The sequence below is a fragment of the Meleagris gallopavo genome, chromosome 2, assembly GCF_000146605.3.
Source record: "Meleagris gallopavo isolate NT-WF06-2002-E0010 breed Aviagen turkey brand Nicholas breeding stock chromosome 2, Turkey_5.1, whole genome shotgun sequence".
Lineage (NCBI taxonomy): Eukaryota > Metazoa > Chordata > Aves > Galliformes > Phasianidae > Meleagris > Meleagris gallopavo.
This window is the reverse complement of record NC_015012.2, coordinates 19,504,602-19,530,635: the sequence shown is the minus strand read 5'-3', so window position 1 is coordinate 19,530,635 and position 26,034 is coordinate 19,504,602. Positions and strand designations below refer to the sequence as shown.

General features: G+C 35.6%; 1 protein-coding gene across 1 annotated transcript in view; it reads right to left on the bottom strand.

Moving 5' to 3' along the window:
• USH2A (usherin) overlaps nucleotides 1–26,034 on the bottom strand; it is a 395,196-nt gene that overhangs the window by 223,564 nt on the left and 145,598 nt on the right. Inside the window, 9 exon segments of the mRNA XM_019612664.2 lie at nucleotides 4,500–4,685; nucleotides 6,930–7,010; nucleotides 7,133–7,336; nucleotides 10,938–11,211; nucleotides 15,580–15,710; nucleotides 16,231–16,419; nucleotides 17,824–17,925; nucleotides 18,279–18,405; nucleotides 24,696–24,826. Of these exon segments, the coding sequence (XP_019468209.1) occupies nucleotides 4,500–4,685; nucleotides 6,930–7,010; nucleotides 7,133–7,336; nucleotides 10,938–11,211; nucleotides 15,580–15,710; nucleotides 16,231–16,419; nucleotides 17,824–17,925; nucleotides 18,279–18,405; nucleotides 24,696–24,826 (1,425 nt within the window).

The window sequence follows — 26,034 nt, the reverse complement described above, 5'->3', positions numbered from 1 at the left end:
AGAAGCTAATGGAAATACAAAATGTCTGTGAATTCTTTTGCTGAATATCTTACCATTTGCAGTTTTCACTACTGTTCTTCATTGCCTGTAATTGGGAATTGGCAAAACTTAGAGATTTGTGTATCTCCTGAATGCTATGATTTTGAATTATAAAATGTATTCAGTTTGAATTATAAAATGTATTTCTCTTAAGTGCTTGACAATAGAGGTATCTTTGCTGGGACAGGTAAAGGCAAATGTCAATTTCTATCTGAATACTGGGTCTAAACTAGGAACCCTTTGTGAAAACAGAAGGTATGGCACACGATAGAGTATGTGAGAATGCTAATGTAAACACTGACAGTCAAGAAGAACACAAAGAGAAGCTTAGAGTTATTTCTCATGAGCGATTTTCTGTGTCACACAGCAGGGTGTTTGTGTGTATTTTGAGCATTAATTGATAAGGATGAGAAATGATCACCTTGCTGGATTAATTTTCTGATGGTAAAACTTGTAAGACACACCAGACAAGCCTTAAGGCTAAGCAATAATCCCCTCTTCATTCTCTTCTAGATGTAATGAGACACCCATGGGAAAGTGACTGAACACTCTAAACCTTCCCACAGCTGCAGCCAGTTAGTAACTATCTCACAAAACTATACGTTTAAATCAACTTTTGAAAACAATCTTCTCTGCCTAAGCACAGAAGGCAACCTGCAGCCAGCTATATTGGGAGCCAGTGATATAAGGGATCACATGAAAAGGAAGATGAAATTACCACTGAATCAGTACAGAGTTCACTTTGATTTAGATTTTCCTAACTGATATGACAACGTGATAGACTTCTATAATAAGATGAAAAGCTTCATAAATGCAGAGATAGAAATAGATGTTATCTTGACCTTAGTATAGATTTTGACGCTGTCTCCCATAGCACCCTCACAGACAAACTGACAAAGTACAGATAAGTGGACAGTGAAGTGAATTGAAAGCTGGCTGATAGCTGGACCAAGAAAGTTATAATCAGTGGCATAAAATCCAGTTGAAGGCAAATCAGATGTGCTTCCCATGGATGGATACGGGGGCTGCTGCTGTTCAATATCTTCTGTCTTCTGTACTGTACCGCGTTTAATTCTGGAGACCCCAACACAAGGACATCAAGTTGTTGGAGTGGGTCCAGAGGAGGGCCACAAAGATGATCAGAAGTCTGGAGCACCTCCCCTACGAAGACAGGCTGATGGAGCTGGGTCTCCTCAGCCTGGAGAAGATTAGGTTCTAGGGGGACGTTTTAGCAGCCTTCTAGTACCTGAAGGAGGGCTAGATGTAGACTAGATATTAGGACGGAATACTTTACTGTCAGAGTGGTGAGATACTGGAACAGGTTGCCCAGTGAGGTTATAAATGTCTCCTCCCTGGAAGTATTCAAGTCTTGGCTGGACGGGGCTGGGAGCAACCTAGTCTAGAGGGAGGTGTCCCTGCCTGTAGCAGGGGGTTGGAAGTAGATTATCGTAAAACAATCAAAACCATTCTATGATTAAGCATTTAGTAATTTTTTCTTTAACTCCTAGCACTGCAGAACTCTCCTGTAGTGCAGTACAATATGTCAGAGATTCCAACCACCAGGTAACAAAATCACATTACAACATTTACCGTTCTGACCAGTCTAGCAGCTCTTGATGACTGCGAATGTTTTCTAGGATTTGTATTATTTTCCAAATGCTGATTATCCAGCAGGCTACAATATAAGTGTAAGGGTAGCAATTGTTTGTTTCCAGCTCTTTCCATCTCCTCCTGTACTGCCAATACTCTTAAATATGTACAAAATTAGTTTTGAGGCACGATGGCATAATACTCTCCAAGTACAGCTTGTTTTTTTAGTTTAAAAACCAAACTGCCCAAGACTTCCTCAAAACAAAAAGTGAAGCTTATTAACAGTGGTCTATCCATGATGAATGCAGCACAATTAATAAGAGAATAAAAGAGGAAAATTAAGAAAATAGGAGAATTATGACTACTATAATAGAATTATAATGAGAGAAAACTCTTGACATTTTTAATACTCCAGCCAAAGATCATGTTGATTTTTTACTTCTCATTTCCTCTTAAATTTATATATAAAACTCACAGATCAAACACACGTCTTTGAAAATTAAATTTTGCAGGAGCTTGTGGTACATCAACATATAGTGATTATGTTTCTGGCCATATGCCATATCTTATCCTATGTTACTAGCAGTAAAACTGCAATTGCCACATTTATGACACATGAAAAGAAGCAGTCTTTACTGTCCCACCACCACCCTTTGTTACTATACAGTTGCCTTCCAGGTTATGTCCAGCAGCACATGAGTCTAGAATGCTTAAGTAAACATTTTCCAACACGTGCTCAAACATCCTTTTGATAGCCCTCAGCTTGTATTTAAATGAATTTATATGCTCATCATCTACACGTCATGAATCTGCTCTTGGAGGCAAACTGTCCGGGTTTCAAAAAATACTGTTAATTCATCACTTGAGATTTCTTATTTTCCCCATTATCTATCAAGTTTGAGGGTAGCCATTTTTTAATGCCCACAAACTAATCTCTCTGTGTAGCCTGCACTGAAATAAATGGGCTAAAGGCAAAACCATGTCTATCAGGAGCAGTGATTTAACAGAAATAGTTTTCCACTTGTCTCAGTTCTGACCTCAGCATGAGAGTCTGAATTACATATTTCATACAACATTGAAACCCAGAAATACATTTCTAAAATATCAGGCAGCAGTTATAAATAACAAAAGGAAGTACTCCTTTCACATAGACAAAACTGAATCTGAAAACTTTCTGCCATAGCAAGTCACGAGAAGCAAAACCATAAATGGTTAAGAAAAGAAAGATAATACTGCCACTATGCACAGTGGTGAAGATGCAACTTCTAGATGAGGAATTAGACAAACTACCAACTGAAGTTATATTAACAGGAAGACTCACTTTATGTCACATTCCCAAAAATCTACAATCTGACATTATCAGAGAGGACAATGGTTTAACAGAGTCATTTTTAAATTCTTAGGGTCACTTAATTTTGCATTACTCAGCACCTACCTGCTATAAAGGACAAAAAAGAAAAAAAGAGAAGGATCTATTTAATATCCTATATAATACAAAGAAATGACTTATCTCTCTCCTCCTGAAAGCTGCATGTGTATACCTCTTCCCTATCTAGTACAGTGTAGACTTTTTCATAACTTTAACGTAGAATCATGGCATAATACCAGTAAGAATTAAGCTAAACTTAAGTTCTGAACATTAGCTGTTGTAATTGAACATACACTAACATATGGTCTCGAATTTCTATTAATGTATTATATTGCATTTCCACATAGTTAAAGAGTATTCAAACAAAAAGTTCATCAAACAAATCACAGTAATAATGAAAAACCAATGCAATTTATGTGTTCCAGGCACATTATTAACAAATAGTCAAGAACATTCCAACTGAAGAAAAAATACATGCATGTTAGCTTTGAAAATTTATATCTACATTACAGCAGAAAACAACACAGAACATACATATTTATGTAAAAACACTGAACATGTATTTCTCAGGTTTCAGGAAAACAGCAGTAATGTACTACTGAAAGGTTAAGGCATTTCCAGCAACTTTTATATTGCCTGAAGTCAAGACTTATCAAGGCACTAGCTTTGAGCATTATGTCACCGGAGCTTTTTATTTTTATGAATTAAATAATTAATTTTAGGCAATGAATAAATATACAATGAAAATAAGAGTAAATAAGAAAGTAAGACTTTAGTCTAAATAGAACTTGTTTTTAGTATTTAGATGCATTTTAATTTCTACTGCTCTTTGAAGTCAATACATTGCATATATGTTGGCACTGACAGTATTGCAAGGGCTTCTCTGAAAGTTATGCCTCCTATTTTATTATGTTGGCCCACAACGTCAGTGGCAGATGTTGGTGGTATGGCATAAAGGTTGAACATTCCCATCAATACTCCATTAGAAGTAGTTGCTGTGTGACAGATGGCAGCATAAGGGCAGTCTGAAGAAATGGCGTTTGACATGGAAATGCATATGAAGAAAAGGGATGTCACTGAATTCCTCCATGTGAAAAAAAAAAAAATACCAACACTTGCTGTACGTTTATGGAGACTAAACAGCGAATGTGAGCACAGTGAGATGGTGAGTGTTGCATTTCAGCAGTGGTCACCTCCACTGGGTGCAGATTTTTACAATTGCAGCATGCAGGTCCTTATTGCTGGTGAAAACGCACAGCTTATGGTGGGGACTTGCATGGACAAACAACGTTTTGTATCTGAGAGTTTGCTCTATCAAACAGTGCTATTGTGCTCTTTGTATGTCAGTTTCCAAGGAAATAAATAGAAGACATTACTTTTGGAGCAAGTAGATATGCTCTTTATACATGAAAATAGACAATACTTTATAGTTCATCAAAAGGAGGTATAAACATGCCATGTTATTAGATACACCTAGAAAATGGTACTTAACAACATTTACCTGTGAGCATACTAGTGTCAGCAAGCTCAGCAATAGTGATGGGTACACTGGGACCATCCTCTTCATATGCTTTCAAAATGTACTTCTCAATTACACCTATGACCCCAGCAGGTTTGTCCCAGGTGACCTCAATGCTGTAACCATTTATACTGTGAACTCTTGAGGGAGTTGGCACATTTTGTGGAACTGTGGAAGGATAAAATAGAAAATAGAGAAAATGGCAGTTCTAAGGAGACTATTGCCCCTATTCTTCACTTTTAATGGCTGCAGTAAATCAGACTCAACCATTAGCATAAATACAATTTATTAGAGTTGTAACTTTTCAGCACTGATTTAATATGACTGCACATCTTGAGCTGTTCAGTTTAAGCTATATTTCAAAACCATCAAAACTCCATCTACATAACATTCCTTCTCATCTTGTTGAGGTTTTCTGAAAACATTTAATGTATCAAACGTATTTAAGCATCACTCAAAAAGAGGAGGTGGACTGTATGTAGTGAGCAAGTTTGGGCACTATAATCAAGCAACTGAATGATGCAAGAGACTGCAGCAGAGAAGGGTTTGACATTTATCTGTTGGATATCTAAACCACAGACTGCCAAAAATATGAAACATTTCTAAAAAATGTACATTCTTGTTAACAAAATGCTTCAAAAAATTAAGCTTATTAAATTATTTTCATATCTCTGATATGCCAGATAACTACCTGAGAGTAAAAATCTCTGATTTTGTATTGGGGGGGATGGGGATTAGAAAAGGAAAAGAAAAATTGAAAAAAGAAAAACGGAGATGCTTAGAAGAACTGAAAAGCTAAGCTCAAATATGTATAGAGTAGCTAATTCAAAAGAAAAAAAAATCACATTTCCCTTAACCTTTTACTGTTTATTATATATTTCTATATCAGGTAAAGGTCTGTCCAGTAACAACTTCATCACAGATGACTGCACAAGGGATGCAGAGGAAAGGCCCAAGGAACACAATGGCAGGATGATGGATGATGAGTTTGCTGTAAATGCATGTGGACTCCCTAGCCCTGCTGATGATCATTTGCTTTTCTCACCATCAAATAACGACTTTTTATAGAATTTTTATAGAAGTTTCATTAAATATCTATAGAGACTTGGTTTAGTTGTGGTTGTGTTTTGTTTGTTCGTTTTTTTTTTTTTTTCCAATAAAAAGAGTACTGCAGTGCAAACTCTGAAAATACTTGGAACTTGTGATTCTTGTATAAAAAATGTGATTCTCTAGGAAAGCCTCCGTTACCACAGCATTGATTTTATTAGTCCTGGAGTGTATCACAGGGCAAGGTAAAGTATTCTATAGCAGATGGTCTTCTCAGAAGGGACAAAACAAAACCAACTCAAAAATAATTAAGTAGTGCAATTATTCTCCAGCCCTAGGGATCATATAGCTGTTCAATGTTGTGGTCAGCTTGCAAACAAATTTATGGGAAAGCTTACTTCTGTCAGACAGTTGATATGAAAATATATACATACCTTCTCTCTTCTGGGTAGTACAAAAAATTATGACCCTAAGTTGACGTAAGAGTGTATTAACAAGTCAAATATTCACATACATATTGTATCATTTTTTTTAAGATCTTATATTGAATATCTTTCACTAAAATAATTATCTGCATTGAAAGAATGCAGTTAGCCTTCCATTTATGGAAGACAAAGTGTTCAGTAAAAAAATAGCAGGACTAATTCTTCAAAAACTTGTTGGCCGAAGTAAGTTTATAAAAGCACTGAGCAGAAAGTTTTCCTCATGAATATAAGAAAAATATGATCTCTAATGTTCAGCAGATATTATGTTCCTTTGAAACCTTCTTCACAAGCCACATGCTTTCCTGTTAAATATTCACAATCTGCACATTACTTGTAAAAAGAATCCTTCCCCCATCTACATTATTCAGCAGCACTGAGCAGCATGTGCAGAAAACAAAAATAAAAAAGCTTGCACTAGATTCTGATCTCACAGTTATATGGCTCTGCATCTTCCATAGCATGCTCCTGCTATTCTCCAGTATCTCCCTCCTCTGCACTTGATTTAGTATCACTCAGTCATATGTGGGAAAATACAGTTACTTACTCTAGCAGACTCCTGTAAATGTGAATTTGGATGCGCACACATCAACATGCCTAGATACGTGGCTGTTCTTATTCTGTTAACGTCGTTTATTTCCTTGCTCTCAAACAATAGCATAATAAAATATATATTTGGAAAATACTTTGAATTATATGTGGAAAGTATCTGCTTAAACATGTTCCAATAATCTGCTACTATTCAAAGCATCAAAGACTTTTGGTACCTTTAGAAATACTACATGACTTAGACTGTTAAAATACTTGTGATGTGCTTTTCTCCAACCTAATATTAGATAGCACAAGAAAAATGGACATAAGCAAGCCTTAAAGCTATATTTACCTGATTCTCTTGTACGAGCACGTGTCCATACACTAGATACTGATCCTCCTTCATTTGAGGCAACCACCCTATAAAGGTATTCTTCAAAGACCACAGAGACGCAAAAGAGGGGAGGAAAAAAAGAACAAAGACTGAACACGGTAACACATTAATACAGAAGGAAATAAAAATGATATATTTCATTTAAGGAACCAATGTGTTACCTGTAAATGGTTGTAGACCATTCTCATAAACACTCTGCTCTTTTCCTCGGTATACTAGGATGGAGTCATTTCCCCTGCAGTTAACAGCACTGTCAGTTGATAGGCATCCATCCAGATTGACTCTGACAGCACTGCTGGACACAGATGCCAAGTTAACGACAGCACCTCGTGTAAATTTAACATCCTTCATGCAACCACCGAAACCTAGCAAACAGTAAGGGATTAGTATCACATAAAGAGCCTCAGTCATTACTTAAGAATCACTTTCATTCCTTTTGAAACTATATTTTCAACAGTAAAGACAATAATAGAAAAATGTTAACTTACAATGTGAGAAAACTGTCTCTTCTTTCAAGATATGATGGTGGTAAAAATTCCTGACATTCTAGTGTTGAATTCCTGCCTTACAGATCTGTATTTTCATTGTTATCAATTCTACTCTACAAGAAAGTATTTGTTTTCTGCTCTGCCTCTTCTTCCTTTAAAATTATCACTGTAAAAGTGATTCTGATTTTGAAAACTGGCTTTCCATTGCTTGACAATAATTTCTTGATAAATTGAGAAGAATATGTAGATGAAAAGTATACTCAGGAAATGATAAAGATAAATCCAATTAGGTCTAAATCTGGTATACTGTTTGCAAACATATTCTGAAAACATAACCCTAAACAACTCATGGACAGGAAAAATATAAGTAACTATTTATTTATATATGTGTGTGTATATGCATATATTTGTGTGTGCATGTGACATTGTCAGCAACATTACAAATACGCTAACCTAGTTATTTGCAATAACAAAATTGGAAAATCTCAGAGTGTACTTCTTCCAATTTCTTCATACTTCTATGATTTAATTTACACAGAAATTAATATATTGATGCAAAATAAGAGGCTGATTTGAAAGAAATGTCTCCTAGTTTATGATGTTGGCTCATGACATCAGGGGCAAATGCCAATGGTATGGCAGTAGATGTTGAACTTTCCCACCATTATTTAATTACATTTTGTTACTGTACGACAGATGGCAGCAGAGGGGCACTCTGACAAAATGGCATCTGACATGGAAGCACATATGAATCAAAGGTATGGAATTAAACTCCTTCATGTGAAAAAAAATTACACCCACTGACATTTGTTGATGCTTGTTGAACATTTATGGAGACCAAACAATGGATGTAAGCACAGTGAGCTAGTGGGTGATGTGTTTCAGCAGTGGTGACAGCAACAGCGGGTCACCTCTGCTGATGCAGCTTTTTACGAGCAAAACATGCAAACTCTTGTTCACTGCTGGTGAAAATACATTGCTCATGGTGGTGACTATGTTGAAACACAGTGCATTATAGCTGCAAATTTTCTCTTTCAAATAGTTATTGCGCTCTTCATAGTTGCTGCAGTTTATAAGGAAATAAAAAGAGGATGTTACTTTTGGAACGGCCTCAGATCTGGCTAAAGTTCATTGTTTGGTAGCTAAAGTAAAACCAAAGAAAACAGTAACCAAACTGAAGACTGCAATTCACCTAAGATTTAACTTGAAATTGAAAATGAGTCTTACAGAGATTAGTGCTCTTGTTTTAGCTTTATGAAAGCATTATATTTTTATATACTGTTACACATTATGTACTTCTACCGCCTTTATTTCTGAAAGATGGCAGATAAGAACAATCGTCTTTAACAACCTAAATTAGAATTCAGTATTCATAGATAGTTCCTGAAAAAGAAAGGGATACTGAAAAAGAAAGGTGGATACTGATTTTGAACAATCCTCTAAAACAAATGATCTCTTCACTACGTTAGGAACTATGAAAAATTGCTCTTTATATTGCACACATCTTTGTTAAAGCCAACTTCAATTCCACAGGAATTTACTCAGTTTCTAAACATTTTGTGGTAGAGCAAATAATTAATACCAGTCTGCAGAAGCATCTTAATTAGTAGGCAAAACGAGCAATTGCTTAATTTGCGTTTGCGATCTGTGCTATACAACATATTTTAATCCATTACTTTCATTTTCTTTTGAGTCCTCACTATTTGAGAACTTCAGACTGACTTCAAGTAATGTTTATTTGTGCTTAAGTAGCTGCAAAGTAAGTCAGTACTAATTCTCAGAGACTTTCTTGCCAGCTCCTCTTGAATATGTAGTGTTGAAAGCATACTTTCTACAGATTATAATTAAAACAACCTTGTAACACTTGAGGAAACCAAAACACAGGTGTTGCTACTTTCTCAGCTGTCTGCCCTAACATCCTATGGAGCTGTGTCCTGTTTCAACATTACCTCCTTTTTTGCCTGATCTTCTCATTACCAATATCATTCTGATTGGTCACAGTGATAGAAACTGACAGGCTACATTTGAGAGCATGACAGGGTCAGACATAAGTTAAGAATATTCACTTAAGCCAAGATCTTAATATGTGGATGCTTTGCTCATCTAAACCTACATTCAGGAACACAAAAATTTTTTTGCCATCAGAAGTTCTAAATACAAATATTCATTTCTGCCATTTTATTTCAGAGTATGGTGAGCAGCCTTTGTGAAAAAAAAAGTAATGTTTATTGATATGCTTGAATACGCACTTCAGACATTCACTTCAGACTATTTTGCCCTAGATCACAGCTCCCTTTGCTGCAGGAGCTGAGAATGCATCCACTGACGAGCCCATACCATCTGCTACAAGGCAATGCTGACAGGAGATGACTGGCTAGTTCTTTTGAGCCATAAAAATTACCCATATAGAACCTGATGGAAGACTATAAAATATATATGATATCCACTGCTGGAGTGATACTTAAAATAATATTTTTGAGCTGTGAACATTAGTGCTTTGATTTGATTCAACCCATCTGTAGCTGTGAATCCACAAGGCCGCAATGCGGATCTGCAGACTTTACATGAATCGGTGTTTTCAGTGCAAGCACAAGTAGACTCACTCACTTGATTCCCTACTGATCACTTACTGATTGCTACTTAGTTGGCCATCACATCTGAAAAATACAGTATGACTGATGAATACCACCATAAGTAAGAAAAATCCAGATCCCCAAAATAAAGAGGGCTAATTTTAAGACACTTTTTGGAGTACATCTCAAACAGTCAAACCTTAGGCACAGGCTATTAGCAGCAAGCTGCACCTAATACTTCCCTCTTTTGACTTACTTTCCTAGAAATTTGACCTATCTTAGGACGAAAAGGACCCAGCAAATATTTCTCTTGCTCCCGGTAATGCAAAAAAGCATCACCAGATAACATAGCTGAAATCCTAATTCAGGATTTTATACTTAGTGATTTTTTTTAGACCATAATCAACTACTGCCTGCGTAAGGACTGATCAGCCTTCAACTCTGGCAACCCATGCCAATACTCAGCTACACTACAGTGGTTTAAGATATTTGTACTGTATTCCACTGTGTTCCATTACAGATCTGAAGCTAACTCGACAAAATGATCAAGAGAAACAAGCTGATCTGAACAGGTTTTCTCTGAGGAAAGTCTGATCTCTTCTTTCTGATTGGGCATCCTATTTTGCCACTCTCCAGTTTCATCCAGCTGGATTGCTTCACTTATCAGTAGCTTGGAAGGAATTTATAGCATTACAAAGGGATTAAGAGTAAAGTAAAGCTGAACGGGTATGAATAATTGACAATTAAAGTAACAGTGAATGGGAGGACATAGTAAATTATCTGCTAAACTTGATAAATGTTACATATTCAAAAATTTAAGCTCTGGGCAGCAGAAGACCCACCAACAACAGTGCATGGGACAAAAGTTCCTGAGAAATGTGACAAACTCTGAGTTGTCACCTTACCTTGTTCCGACCCCAGCTCTTTATAGACATTCTGAATCTCCGATGGGACTCCTCCTATGTAGACCGGAGAGTTTACTTTCAGTTGCTGAACGTTGGGTTCCAGTGTCTGCTCTCTCAGCTCATTCACACTTGCTGAAACTACAGAACCCTCCTTGTTCACGGTTACTTTCTTCCAATTTCCATCACAATAAGACAGTCCTAACCAGAGATCCACTTGGGTAAAGAATATGCCAGTTTTCAGCAAGACGTTTAGTATTCCGCTTTTCAGTTCAATCTATATATTTTAAAACAGAAAAAGAGATTCTGAAGACAGCACCACATACAGAGAAATAAAAGATGAGCACTTTGGAGATATAAAAAAAAAATCAAGTAAAAAAAGGATAAAGATATTTTAATATCTTCAGGAAAGTGGAAATTACAATAAAATTGCTCACATAAACCATGCTAATTTGCAGTTAATTCTGAATGTTGGAACACATTCTGATTTTTTGACAACTGATTTTGGGACTCAGGGAAAAGATAAAAAGAAGAATCAGGACGAGTTTGCTTTTTATTTTTTGAGAATGAGAAAACAGTATTTTATCCATCAATTCATATTTTTTTTTTTGGAAGAATGTAACAAGATAATAATGAAATGAAATGTCAGATCTGATTAAGCTCTTTTAATTGGGCGGTGAACTCAATTTCCAATTTCTCCAGCATACACTGATTCTGTATTTCATCCTCATTCTTCTAAATATTTTAAGAAAATAACTGTTTTTGTATGTGCTTTTTTGAGATTGATATGCCACTTTTCTAATAGAAAAGCATTCTACTTAAATTATCACAGCAGAAGTTTCCAAATGTTTTACTGTAGGGAATATTTATCCAAACTGGTTAGAATGCAAGTGGTGTGAGACTGTCAACTGGAAGGTACAAAGCATTAAACACAAAGATGATGAACTTGTGGTTGAAAAATACGGATAAGCTCACAAAAAAATGCATTTCTTTTTTTCACACTAAAATCTTATTAAGTAAAAAAAAAAAACCCTACAAATTTAATATAAATGCTTAGCACCAGTATTGACAAACTGACATATTTAGGTTACTGATAATATTAATACTGCAGTATTCATAATCAGATTGTATTTTCTTAACAAGGAACATAGTGTAAGAAAGAAGTCAGTACTTGACATGCCATTGGCAATACAGATCCTGCTTTAAAGTGAGCACTGACTGCTTGCTCCCTTGTTTATTTATTTGGTTGGGGCCACAGCTTTTCCTGCTTCCATGAGTTTATAGCCCTTCAAAGAAAAGGGCTCTAAAACACAGGTTAAGGATAGATTGTTGCATCAGTGCTGATGACTACAAATTGTAAGAGCAGTCCATTGAGCAAGTTCACCATTTCTCTTCACTGATGAGTTTTAACACAGATCACACAGTGGTGTCGGAAAGAAAGTATTTCAGCTGCATGACTAGAGCAATGCACCAGCAAGTCTGCTAGACCTGGCTGGTGGAGAGATGACATGGCATTTAACATAGGGTCAGCTGCTCAGCACATCCTGTCTTCCAATTGACTCATCCTGGCACAGACTTAAAGCAGGCAGAGAATGATGCCTGTGCTTTTTGTGATGATCTGGATTGACATTTAGAATACTTGGGCACAGCTAGAGAGAGAGGATCACTGTTCAGTTTGAGATTTCTGCACCATGAAGATAAAAATGCAAAATCCTGGATACATCTGGCACTTACAGGGCCTTCTTTCTGCTACTGAGCAAAGGTTCAGAAAAACACCAGATGAATTCACAGACCAACAATGCACTGTACTGCCTCAGAAAAATGGTGGACAGTGGGTCCAAGGAGATGAGTCTTCCTTCCTATTCATGACATGTGAAACCATACCTGGAGTACTGTATCTAGCTGTGGACATTCAAATACTAAAAAAGTACTAACATTGGACTGAATTGAGTAAAGGAGCACCAGGTTCTCAGGGTTGGAATACCTGATATGTGAGGACAAGCTGAGAGAAGTGAACTTATTTCAGTCTTAAGAGTAGGCGGTAGGAGAACTTTCACCTTTATTTAACTATCTTGTGGGAGGGTATAGAGAAGACAGACCCAGATTCTTCTCAGAAGTATATACCAAAATAATGAGAAGTCAACAGACAAGATGTAACAAGAAAAATTAGAGTTACATATCAAGATTATAATTTCTTTTCCTTAATAGACAGTCAAAGATTGGAACAGGCAGTAGAATCGGAGAAGCTATGGACTGCGCATCACAGGTAACTCTCATGTTAGACACTTACTATTCCACTTTGCGTTGTTTTTTAAGAGCAATTATTTTGAAAAACTTCACTCAGGGTTTCTCTCTCAGTTGCTTTGTAGAAGCAAATTGGCTCTTGATTTCAGAATCAGCTTAATGAGTACCAAAGCTCTGCAAGCTGGTGCCACTGTTACACATAAGGTTGGAAGTGCTTAGCATTTATCCACTGTTGAATTGGTCGGCATCAAAGTCAGTGGTTCAAACTATCAGTAGCCACAGGACCTTCTTTCAGCCACATAAATTTACAAGGAGATTTGCTAGAGCAAGAGCCAGTGATTCATACTAGTTTTTCTGGTCACCATTTACTCAAAACTATTCTGTCTGCATCCAAAGAGAAACAGATTGACCATTCTAGCTTCAGTTAATTATCTCGGGGCTTGAAACTCATGAAAGAAATGACCTTTACACAAAGCACTTTTCTAAGACATAATTTTGTCTTGGCCAGAAGACAAGACAGACTCTTTGGTTGTTTGGTAGCAGGCCAGCCATGTGTCATTCCAAAACTATAAAACTAGCAAGAGAAGTGTGATCTATGCAAAGGAATGGGTCAGGGAATACCATCATACATTGTGCTCAGGATAGGTGAGCTAAATATGTATGGCTTCTAATCTGTTTTGTAGTGCAAGCATATTCTGACCAAAGCTCCTAACAAAGACATCATAGCTCATGCACAACATGCTACACACCTCATTTTCACTTTCTATTAACCTTTTTTGTGAGCTCAAGTGTATGGAAAAGCCTTCTGTCATCATTATGTATGTGCAGGACACGATGCTGCAAGGATTGGAAAAGCATGCACTCATCCATTCTAAAGTTCCACATCTTAAAACTACGGAGATATCACAGTCAGTTATAAAGTCGGATTAAAAAAAACAAAATATTTGGGTTAGAAAAAGAGCTGTAAAAACAAACCACAATTTTTAGTGCTAAAAATAATATAAATATATAAATGGTAAAAATGTGGAGGCATGTGTAGAGATGAAAATTGTTTTGCTTACTTTGTGCTTTTCATTGCACTTTCAATTTACTAAGTCCCTTTTCTCCTTTACAGCCATAAGTTTTCTCATATTTCTGTCATCCTTCCAAAGAGCAAGAGAAATGAAAACATGGCACAAGAATCACCAGACCCATACTTGTCCACAGTGCTTCTGTTCTGTAAATTACATCCACACATCCCTGTCCAGAGTAGGACATTAGTATATATAACATCTTATGTTAAAATCCCACAATCTCAGTTACTACTTGATGACCAAACTTGAGCCATAACACGTAATTAGCATAACTTGCTACTGGAACTTATTATTATTTCTGAACTAAGGCTGCTTGGAAAAGAGGAAGCAGCCAGTTCTAGGAGAATTCAAAAGGTAGAAAAAAAATCTGCTAGAATAGTAATATAAAAAATAAATACAGAGTAAGTTATAGCTGACCTGAAAAGGATGAAAATATATTTAGTTGCTTTATGTCAGAAGTTTAAAAGAAAGCACACATTAGATATAAAGCCATGCCATAAAACAGGCTTTGACATTACAAGCCATTAGCAGAACAGCTGCAAAGTAATAAATAAACAGATAAAAATGGAATGGGCAGATCAGGTTATAAAGAGTACCAACAGATTCAAAAATATCTCAATATAAATGTTTGCTTCTTGGAACAACTAAGAAGAGATACTACTTTCAATGCAATCCTCTGTAATTTTGGTGCAAGTAGTAACTACAGGAAACTCGCTATGCAATGGTGACCATGGCCTCATTACATTCAAAACCACTGGAAGGAGAAAAGTGTAAAAACTCAGCACTATGTAACTAGTACAAAGAGTTTGAAAAACTAAAAATTACATTCAACCTTAACCAAAATCCCAAATATAAAAGTCGTTTTTAACAGATACCAAAACAAAAGCTCATGAGCATCTCTCCAAGATTTGTTTAGTAAAGGACTTGTGCAACTTCCTCAACAGTACTGTGAACACTGACTTACATTTAGAATCAAAATGAATAAATCTTGTAAATCAAATGAACCAGAGGTGAAACAACTTTTTTTAATACTAGTCTTTTATATTATTTCATAGTATAATATTTTATATTATTTCATAGTCACTTCTAGTCCAACAAAGAGAATAATTTTGCTTTTTTGTATATTGATACCTTTCTTATGATATAAAATAACTTTTCTTGAGCACCCGTTGGAGGCTTTTTACTCTCCTTACACATTTCTGTATGCAGCATTTGAAAATAAGCAAAACAAAATTAACTCTTTGGAATTTCTTTAATCATTATATCTTAGTAAGCAAACTCAACTATCACACTTGAATATAGTCATTAGTACTGATTTGTAAACTTACTGCAAGAAAATCTGGACCATCCTTATTGTAAACAAACAAAAGCAATCCATTCAGTTGATCTGTTCTGAATTTGAAGGAGATCTCAAATTCCTGTCCACCACTAAAAACACCTGAATACAATTCCAGGAAACCTTGAAAGAAAGTAAATACATAAATAATTTAATCAAAAATTTTAATGATAGAATCAAGAAATCAACAACAGAAATATAGATGCTACCTTCTACTTTGACATGAAGAACTCAGAGCTTTCAAGACAAATGTTTAGACTAACATTTATACATTTACAATTTAGCTTTATGAAAAGGACAGTTCTCCACAGTGTAATGTAACAAATGAAACTAGCACAATATCCTAAGATTTTGCTACAAAAATGTGATCCGGGGTGTTTGAGGGAATACGGACACCTGTGTCTCTTCAAAAATGATCTTTAACATGCACAGTAAATATAACCACTGTTAGTGCAGCACAATCTCTATGAAAGCAATTCCTATTCCAGGCAGCAAAGTATTTTGTAAAATTAATTTTAGCGCATTCAAAACAATCCTATATAAATAACACTGCTTTGAAAATCACGTCACTGTAATACTTTCGATATGCATGTCGTTTAGATCTCAAAAACATATCTGGCTATTACAGAATATGGCAAACTACCTTTGCCAAGAAAATGTGCTCCTTCTGAGAGGACAATGGGGCATCCCTCCCAAATATGATAGACATTGTTTTGCTCTTCTGCATTCTGCCAGTTCAAAGATTCCCAGTACTCATATGGAGTATACATTTTTTTCAAAAACAGGTCACTGAGACACCCCACAAATCCTTTCTGGATTACTGTCTTCATCCCTGCAGAAAAGAAAAACAATTTATTAAAGCCAATCAGCTGCAAATAAGCATAGGGATAAATTCACGTTTTGTACATACTCTCCTTATCATATATGTGCATGTATGAATTGATAACTATTATCTCTAACTTCATAAATTTGTCACTAAGCTAACTTCATGACTCTAGTCTAGTCACTAATGATAGCAGCTACTATCACGTAGCTAGAAAATGTTGAACTTCAGATACTATGTAGAGGTACCTTCAGCTTGACAACATATATCTAATTAATGATGATTCCAAGGAAAGATTTTATGTTTATCCTCTCTAAACAAAACAATTATTATGAAGAAAGGCATGCATTAGCTAAAAAGAGCAAAGCAGCACTGCAAAGATTTCAGCTGATGCTCCATTAGGATGTCTTTCTTTCCTCACTTGGATAAAATAAATACTAATCATTCATTACACTTCTGTCTCTTTTTCTTTACCAGAGGAAAAAAAAACATATAAAGCTGGAAATGCAGATAGCCTCCTTCTTAAGTGTTATTTATAGTTAATCTCATTTTCACTATTTAGCTGAAATTTTTTAGGAAGATACTCCTACATAATTTTATGAACCAGTGTTTAGAAAAGCTCATGCACAACCTTCCGGTTTTAGTAAAATAAAGAAGGGAAAGAAAAAGTTATTGAAATGTACTGCAATGCAAGTCATCAAATAAATTCCACATACGTATCAATGGTAGGAATGTAAACTTAAGAAACAATTTAATTTTCAGATTTATATGAAAAAACATAAATATTAATATGAATTCACTGAGGACAGCTGATTGTATCTTGTTTTTTTTCCGTAGACAGACGTCCTGGATAGAATACACTGCTGGCATACAGAACAAGTTTACATGTGAGGGAGTATGTCTGTTGATTCTGTGAAAGCCAGCTATGATCGAGCTCCACAGAAATACAGCAGAAGAATATAGAATGATCAATGCAACAATCCCTAAAGGATCCTACTTCGGTCCAAAAAAAGGCCAGTATGTTCTATTTCTCAATCCAGCTTGTCCTTAAGCTATTAAAAACAATTTTTTATGCCTTTTTTGAAAATAACTTAGGAATCTAGAACATAGAACACATCCATTTGCCTACATAACAAATTGCTTCCAGATTTATAATTCTGTATGTAAACTTAATAAAACATGCACTGATGTTATTAGATGCAACAGTAAATTAGTGCAGATGAAATTCAGCTATAAAGATATTTTTTTCCCAAAAAATAAACTGTGCAGGCTTAATTTTGATCAAAACAATTAGGTGAATGATTGTGCCAGGGACACAGTATGCACAATGTCAATACTACAAAGGCAGTTAAGACAGTGCCCCTGCCTAGGATTCCATGTACACTACGTAATACAAACTGCAATTGCACTCACCTTCATCCCTTCTTACAATAGCATAACCCTGTGGAAGTCCTCCAACAAAAACTCCAGTGTTCTCTCCAATAATGGTACTGCCACTAGTGGCCGAGGATGAACCTAAACAAAATAGGTCATAATTCTGCTGAAAACACTGAACACGAGACTTTCATCTCAACAGAATATTGACATTGGTTAGAAGAGATGCTGATGTAACACACATCCCAATATTTTCCTGTGCATACATATCCTGGAACTAATTACAACGATAACTTAAAAAGGAACATCAACACAATTAAAAGATCACAAGCACAAAAACTCTTCATTTTAGATGCACTGACAAAAGAGTAGCGATTTTGCCATAAGAGTTATTTTTTGTTTGTTCTGTGGATGACCAAAAGTACTAGAAAATTAAGCAAGTGAGCAGCAACCCGAGAAATACCAAAATAATCATGCAAATTTGGATTGATTACCTGTGTACTGCCCATCTACTGTGATGTTTCCCAGTGCTTGAATTCTTGTAGCAATTATTTGGTGCCAACTGTTATCATTGTACTCTTTTCCACCATCATTGGTTGGTGTGACTGCTACTGCAGATCCCTTTTTATTAACAGAAGAATCCGATTTAGAACATTATGTAGGTAAGATTTAATTTCTACTTTTCTCTTCATATCCCTCTGTGTAACAACATCCAAAAAATCAAGACAAAATTCCTCTGTATAGTTTCTTCCTGAACACTGAATGAAGTTTATTAATAATTCCCCCCCCAAATTAACTTTCTCAAATAAATAAGAGATGAAGGACCTAGTTCAGTTTCTATCAAAAATAGAAAACTGTGTGTTGTTCCCCTGATGAAAAAGAGGATGAGACACAAATATTGAGGGTCATGTCACTGAGGTTTCTGATTTTTTTTTATAAGACTCTATTTAACTACTTCATTGGTTTCTGTGGTTTGAGAAACATGATTCAACATGCAGTCCACAGAAAGCATCTTCATATCAGGATCATTGATTGCAGAGCGTATTTACTGGAGGTGACTCAAAACACAGGAGCATTCATACAGCATTAAGAGAAAGCGTGTTATTTCCTATTAACTTGGTATCAAAAGAAACAGAGTTTTTGAGTGAGAAGGTATAGTGCATTTGTGAAAGAAAAGGTCACACCACAAGGTCCAGCACAACAAAAAAAACCTAGAAGATAATTACTTAGGATGCTTCTATAGTACAAGCTTGTTTAAGTACAGACTATTAAAAATATTCTTCTTTTTACCCTGGTTTTATTAAAACAAAAGAGTACAATGAGATGAGGGGGTAAATTTAGAGATTTCCATGACAAAAATCAAATACATCTTTTCTGAATTGCTGAGTAAGAGGAAAGTCATAGAGGCGGATGTCAAACCAAATCTCAAGACTATAAACCATCAAAACAAAGTAAAAATTTGTGCTGCAATGAAAATAAAATAACTTCCTTCAAGAATTGACATGGGATTTATATTCAAACTTTGTTCAGCTTTTCAAGAATTCCAGTAATATTGCCTCAGATCTTTATATCATATTTTCACCATGTGGTAACTCAGTATTATGCAGCTGAATTCACAAAATAGAATTGTCATATGCATCAAGTCATGAGTGAATGGTAAAGCATTACATGGCACAAAGAATGTTTAATATCAAAGAAATGCAATCTTTGTAGTTACTTTGTAGCTTAAGCTTCACAAAAGCAATTTCTAGAATTTGCTAAAATTTTCCAAATTTTTTTCCAAATTAAACAGCTCAGAAATTGTTTCCAGATCTTCTAGTACTTTCTGGAAGAAAGACTGAATTGTACATATGAAGAAAACTTGTTGATAAAAACAATGACTTATTGCATTAATACTAAAGTGACACTGTTGGAATATTGTGTTTTGCACCGAAAACGGTGTGCATTTAAGAGAAATTGCTTCTCATCACAGAGATATTTAGTACTGTATGCATTATGTGCTGTATTTTTAATTGGGGACTGTGCTATGTATGAGAATACATATGATGTGTACACGTGTACTAAGTTACAGAAAAAAATCATTTTCCGTGAACATTTACACAGCATGTTTCTCATTCCACTCAGATAACATCTTAGTACTGAAATAGTTGGTGCACTAGGCCTCAATCCCATGACAATAATTCAAAGCCATATATCCTTATATACTAACACTTACATTTTCATGTACTATTTTTTATTGTCTTCTCCTCTATTTCAACATTTTAATATTTTACAAACACACATTTCATTATCGTAGTTTAATAATTAAAACCAGAACTGGTGTCATGCCCAATTAATGTGCCCTAGTAGCATGCCCATTAGTTTTTCCATTAGTGAATTCAACAATACTAATGGGATTACTAGCATGGGATGCTAATTGGGCGTGACATAAGAAACTGGCTTACTTCTTAGCATACCCTTGCTAATGATGAAATTAATGAGCATTTTATTAAATGCTGTCTCATCAAAGTGTACTTAGTTAGCGTTAAAATTGTTACAAACGATGCTGCATTCTAAAGATCAGGTGTCTGAATAAGTGGTTCTTCATATTATGTTTGGCAACAGTCTAGAGCATTAATAGTTTTATACATCAGAAACCACGTTTATTTGTAATGAATTCAATCTGAGACCACACAACCATATGTGCTAACCTGTGTTTAGTTTCAGGGGAAAAAAAAGAAGGAAAAAAACTGAATTCAGGATTCAGATTGTACTGCATTGAAGGCCTCTTCTGTGTGACATTTTATCCAGAACCATCTGAGTGATTGTGTTTACACTCAAATACCTTGTCGTGAAATGTGTTGTTTTACTTTTTTAAAATCACACATGGGGAACCAAATTTGGATTACTTTGTCGAGCCATATACTGTCTTCATTTTTTAGCACGTCTCAGTAGTATGTAGATAAATTGGAATCTCTGCGGTTCTCTGTGCTGTTCATGAAAAGACTTACAAAGACCACAAATATGGATTTTCAAAGCTATTGGCTAGGTGGCAAAGTCCAGAAGTAAGTCTACCAGTAGGTTTTTTCAATATCCAAATTTTTGTCACTGAAAAAATGCAAAAGTACTGAAGTTTTGCCAGTGGCAAGAAGCAAAGCACAGTCAAGATTCATAACTCAGTATTCTCCATTTTCCTTTTTACTTGGGAATAAAAGCTAACTCTCAGACTGCGTTCTACTACTTTGACCTTTCAACAAACAGACAAAAGTAACTGTTACATTGCTGATAAGTTTAGTGAATGTATCAACTTCTGAAGGGAGAGCTGGATTCAATTCTCCCAGTACCAGGAGCAGAATCCTGAAATTCTGTCCTCAGAAGATTGTCCTAGTCACTAAAGAAAAATGTCATTAAGATTAGCCTTAAATTTCCACTGTTAGTGATTTCACTTTGTATAAAATATTCAGTGCTTCCCTGGGAAAAATATAGAACAAATGACCTGTAACCTATGACAGATAACTATAAAATCAGATGGGAGAGCATTAAAGACTCCACAGACAGTTGAAGATTTGCAGAAACACCAAGCTTGGAGGAAGATCTATGAACAATGTGACTGTGCAGACAAGACCAAGGAGGAGGTCAATTAGCACAAAAAAACCTCATGCCTCCTGGAGAACGAGTAGAAACAAGTAAAGAATGACAGTAAAGCAATAAGAAAGGAAAAAAGAGCAGCCAGACAACATGAAATGGGGACAAAAGAGAGGGTCAGACAACAGATGAGTAATGGTGTACATAAAGCTTAGAGAAGTACAAATGGACAGGAAGAAAAATAACTGAAATTCACAAAATTAGAGAAGGAAGACATTAAAGTACCTGAAGATTCCTGACTAGGAAGATCTGGCAGGACTATCCTCAATGCAGGTACAGCAAAGAAATAATGCACTATTCACCACAAGTAAAGATACATACAAGAATCCTGAAAGGGACTGAGGTAAAAATAATTAACCTATGACAGGATGCAGCTGGAGTGGAGCACAGAATATTATGCCAAGTTGATATGGATAAAGAGCAGCAGACACAGATGAAAAAGAACTTTTGAAGTTTTTAATGGAAGTGTTTAAAGGCAGGGCCCTAAGTGTTTGTTATATGTATCACAACCATAATTAGAGAAAATAATCATATAACCTGATTAGCAAACCACACACTGTGTCTATAAGAAACAATTAAAATATTTGCATACAAATGCAAACTGATACACTAATGAAGGAATAAGAATTGGTGCTACAGAACATATCTGACCTCACAGGATAGGAAGAGCAAATAGTAAGCAGCTACATTCAAAAACTTACAGGGACCTGTTGTGTGAATAGGAAGGCAGAAGAGATGACAACAGTCAATTATATTCAGAAAGAAACAACTGAGCTGGAGAAAGGTTATTTAATAAAAATCCTCAAAGTTCAATCATTACCATTTCCTAAGGGGCTATAGCTCAAAAAGCAGGGTTATCCTACAAAACTTGCTGAGGACACAAACTTGGAAAGCTTTGTTAATATGTAAAAAGATTTGAATATAATTGCAAGAAGAATGTTAAGGGCTGGCACACTGAAACAGGATTAGGTTTAATAATATAAAACAAACAAGAAATTTGACTGCTACCTAGGAACTCATTAGTTGCCACTGACAGTGAAAACCTTTGTTGCATTAATTGGCCATAGAATTGCTATATTTTGATGCAGTCACATAAAATACTGCACTATAGCATGCTTGGTAGTAATAGGGATGCAATAAAGTCTTTGAACAAGGCAGATATGGCATTCTTAGAGACCCAGATCTATGTTAAGAATAGGAGAAGAACACTGAGAGCAGCTCTGCCAAGAAGGACTCAGGGGATTTGGTAGATGAAAAGCTTGACATGAACCATCAGTGTGCGCTTGCAACCTGAAATGCCAACAGTATCCTGGGCTGCATCAAAAGAGGGACGGCAGACAGGGCAACAGCTGTGATTGCCCCTCTCTACTCTGCTCTTGTGGGATCTCATCTGGAGTACTGCATCCAGGTCTTCACCCCCCAGCACAAGAACGATGAGGAGCTTTTGGAGCAGATCAGAGTAGGACCACAAAGACGCTCAGAGGGTTTGAGCACACCTCCTTTGAGGACAGGCTGAGGGAGCTGGGCTTGTTCAGTCTAGAGGCAGCTCTAGGAAGATCTCACTATGGCCTTCAACACTTAAAGAGAACTTATAAACAGGAGGGAAATCAACTTTTCACATGAGTAGGTAGTGATAGAATAAGAGGGAATGATTTTAAACTAAAAGAGGAGACGTTCAGATTACATGAGGTGGTGATGAGGTGCTGGAACAGGCTGTCCAGAGAAGCTGCAGATGCCCCATCCCTGGAGGTGTTCAGGGCTAGGCTGGATGGGGCCCTGGGCAACATGGTCGAGTGCCTAATTTAATGGATAACAACACTGCTCACAGCAGTGAAACTTGGTGATGTTTGAGGTCTCTTCTAACTCTAGCCATTCTATGATTCTTTCCAAATGCTACATAGATTTAGTGAAGGTGCAGAATTAAGCACAAGGCCAGGAATATTTATATACTCTCTTTTAGGTAAATATGCATTACCATAACAAAAATATTTTTCTTTTACTATGTCTAGGTTTGTCTCTACAAATCCAAGTAGAGCATCTAAAGAATAGTGCTATAAATTTAACAAATTAGCAAGATTTAGATGCTTAACACCTTTGTGAATCTAGTTTGAATCCTTGAGCACATAAGATCTCTGTTTTTTCTTTCAATATTTGCCTCTAGTTACATGGCAAATGAGGACAAAGAACTCCTGACTGCAGGTTTTCCTGGATCTGTTATAGGCCAGATTGTTCATGCACTGTGTGAAGACCCTAGGTGGCTAATTAGAGCTGTCATTTCCAGGATGCAGTAAAGCAATTGTTATGGGACCTAAATCCATAAGAATAAACTTCTATGTATGCGTGCTCCTACTACAACAGCTACAATTCAACCTTAATCCAAACAGGAATCTCTGGACACTGCAATATTAATAAATGATAAAATTACAGTATTAAAACTCCAGTACAAATATATCATCAAAAGCCTGATCTCTCTTGTCCTTTTGATAAAACCTTAGAAACGACCACCTCCACTGGAGAAAATGCAACCCCAAGCTGCAGATCATGGCTCCATCAGTCCGTGCTTCCCAATGAACAGGAAGGAGTAAGCCAGTAGGAGGGGAAGAGAATCCAGCAGAAGGGAGAACAGGAAGAAAAGAAGGATGTGTGGTAGAAGATGGATGGGCTTAAAGTTTCAGAGCTGCTGATCACTCAAATCAAAAATAAGTAGCTTACATAAAGCATTTTCCAATAATTGTAGTTCTAACTTTCATTTATTCTTAAGAATAGCCACTAGAAAAGACAAGCTTAAAAACATGAAAGATGAATAAAGATTTAGGTTTAAGCTCTCTCCAATTCATAATTCACAGGAAAATACATTTTTTGTATGTTAGAAAAAACAGAAAATACCCAAAAATACAAAAGGAATACAGTCTTTTTTTTTTTTTAATTTCATTTTGTGGAATTTATTTTATAACATTTCCTTGATTACTTCTGTCTTTTCTAACAGTCATTAGTGCTGGAAGAGACTTTTTGCCAATACAAAAAATACTTCCATCTAATTGAAGTCTTGGTACCTTATAGTGGTGTTTGGTGGTACTGACAAAAAACACCATGAAGTGTAAAAATAAAGTTGTAAATAGTAGCTAATGTAACAAAAAATGAGCATGGATTTATTATTTAAATGTTCATTGGTTCTGAAGAGACAGTTAACTTGACTCATTTTAAATAAATAAATAGATAAGCAGGTAAAAAAAACTACCAGAATATATAATATAGCTATTCTTATATGATCTTGGTTTTTGTTGTACCTGTGGATCAAAAAGAAAGTAAGGACGCCCACTCCTCAGTTGAAGTGCAATATATTCCTCTTGATTTCCAGGTGAAGCAGAGAAAAATATTAAACCATCAGGTTCCTTGGTTTTAAATTTTACTTTAATACCTGGTTAGAAAGAGAAGCAAATAGTTAATAAGTAAAATAGTTCTTACACATTATGATAGTGTAACTATAAACAGAAGATCAATTTAAAAACAGCAGTGAAGTGGCAAACTAAAACCTTGGCATGGGAGTTCTGTCTCTTTTAAAGCCCTTTCAGTAACTGTAGGAGAAATTCTCATAACCCATTCTGAATCAGCCTTTGAGAGAAAGTTCTGTGATTTCAGAGCCCTTACTCATCCACAAAAAAAAATGATTTAACCATTACTCATGTGAGTAGGCAATTCCTTTCTTAAGGAAAGAATTCAAATACTAGGATCCTGATCTAATATTTGATCAACAGGCAGTTTCAGATGTGGATTTCAACCTGTCCCTTAAGACTCCTATCACTAAAGCAGAAATGAGGTTACTAAACTGAAGTGTTTCTAAGAAGAGTAATGTTTTTTGATACTAAGCTCTCTAATTTGTGTATGCATATATTGAGTATGCATATCAGGTGTAAATATATCTACATGATGGTACCTGATTTAAAAAAGAATACTTGGAAAAGAACTAGTTTTAACAAAACTAGAAGTATCCCAAGAAATAATAAATGACCTATACTTAAAAAATTTCCAGATTATTATCAATAGTTTCCATTTGGTTTCTGATAAAACATTGCATCAGCACATGAAACGTCATTCAAATGGCATAGAATAAAACATATTTTTGTTCTTTACGACTACAAATAAAATATCAAATACCACACCAAAGAACTTCTAAATATAGTTTTCTGCAACATACTCACTAAAAATCTAAGAACACATTAATGAAACAACTCATAATTATGTATCCATTTTCGACAAGTATAGTCATGAATAAACAAGTGTTGGATAACCACCACCGGAATACCTTCCTTTTAAGCCATCTCCATGAAACTCACCTTATAGGAATAAGAAAATTAAAAATCCATATGCCTAATTTGGCACAACATTTTTAATAAGCAAAACTGGATATCTGAGTCTATGTTGGATACATATTTTTACTCTACGAACAATTTGCAAAATAAAAAAGGCAGCAACAGAAACATCTGCCTTTTCTCTCAACTTCAAATGTATAATATAGAACAAACACTCTACTTCAAAAAACAAAAAAACAAAAAAACACAGATAATTACTTGAGGAAATACTGGGTGACACAGTCCTTACATTTTTCCTGCATTGTTACATTTCTAC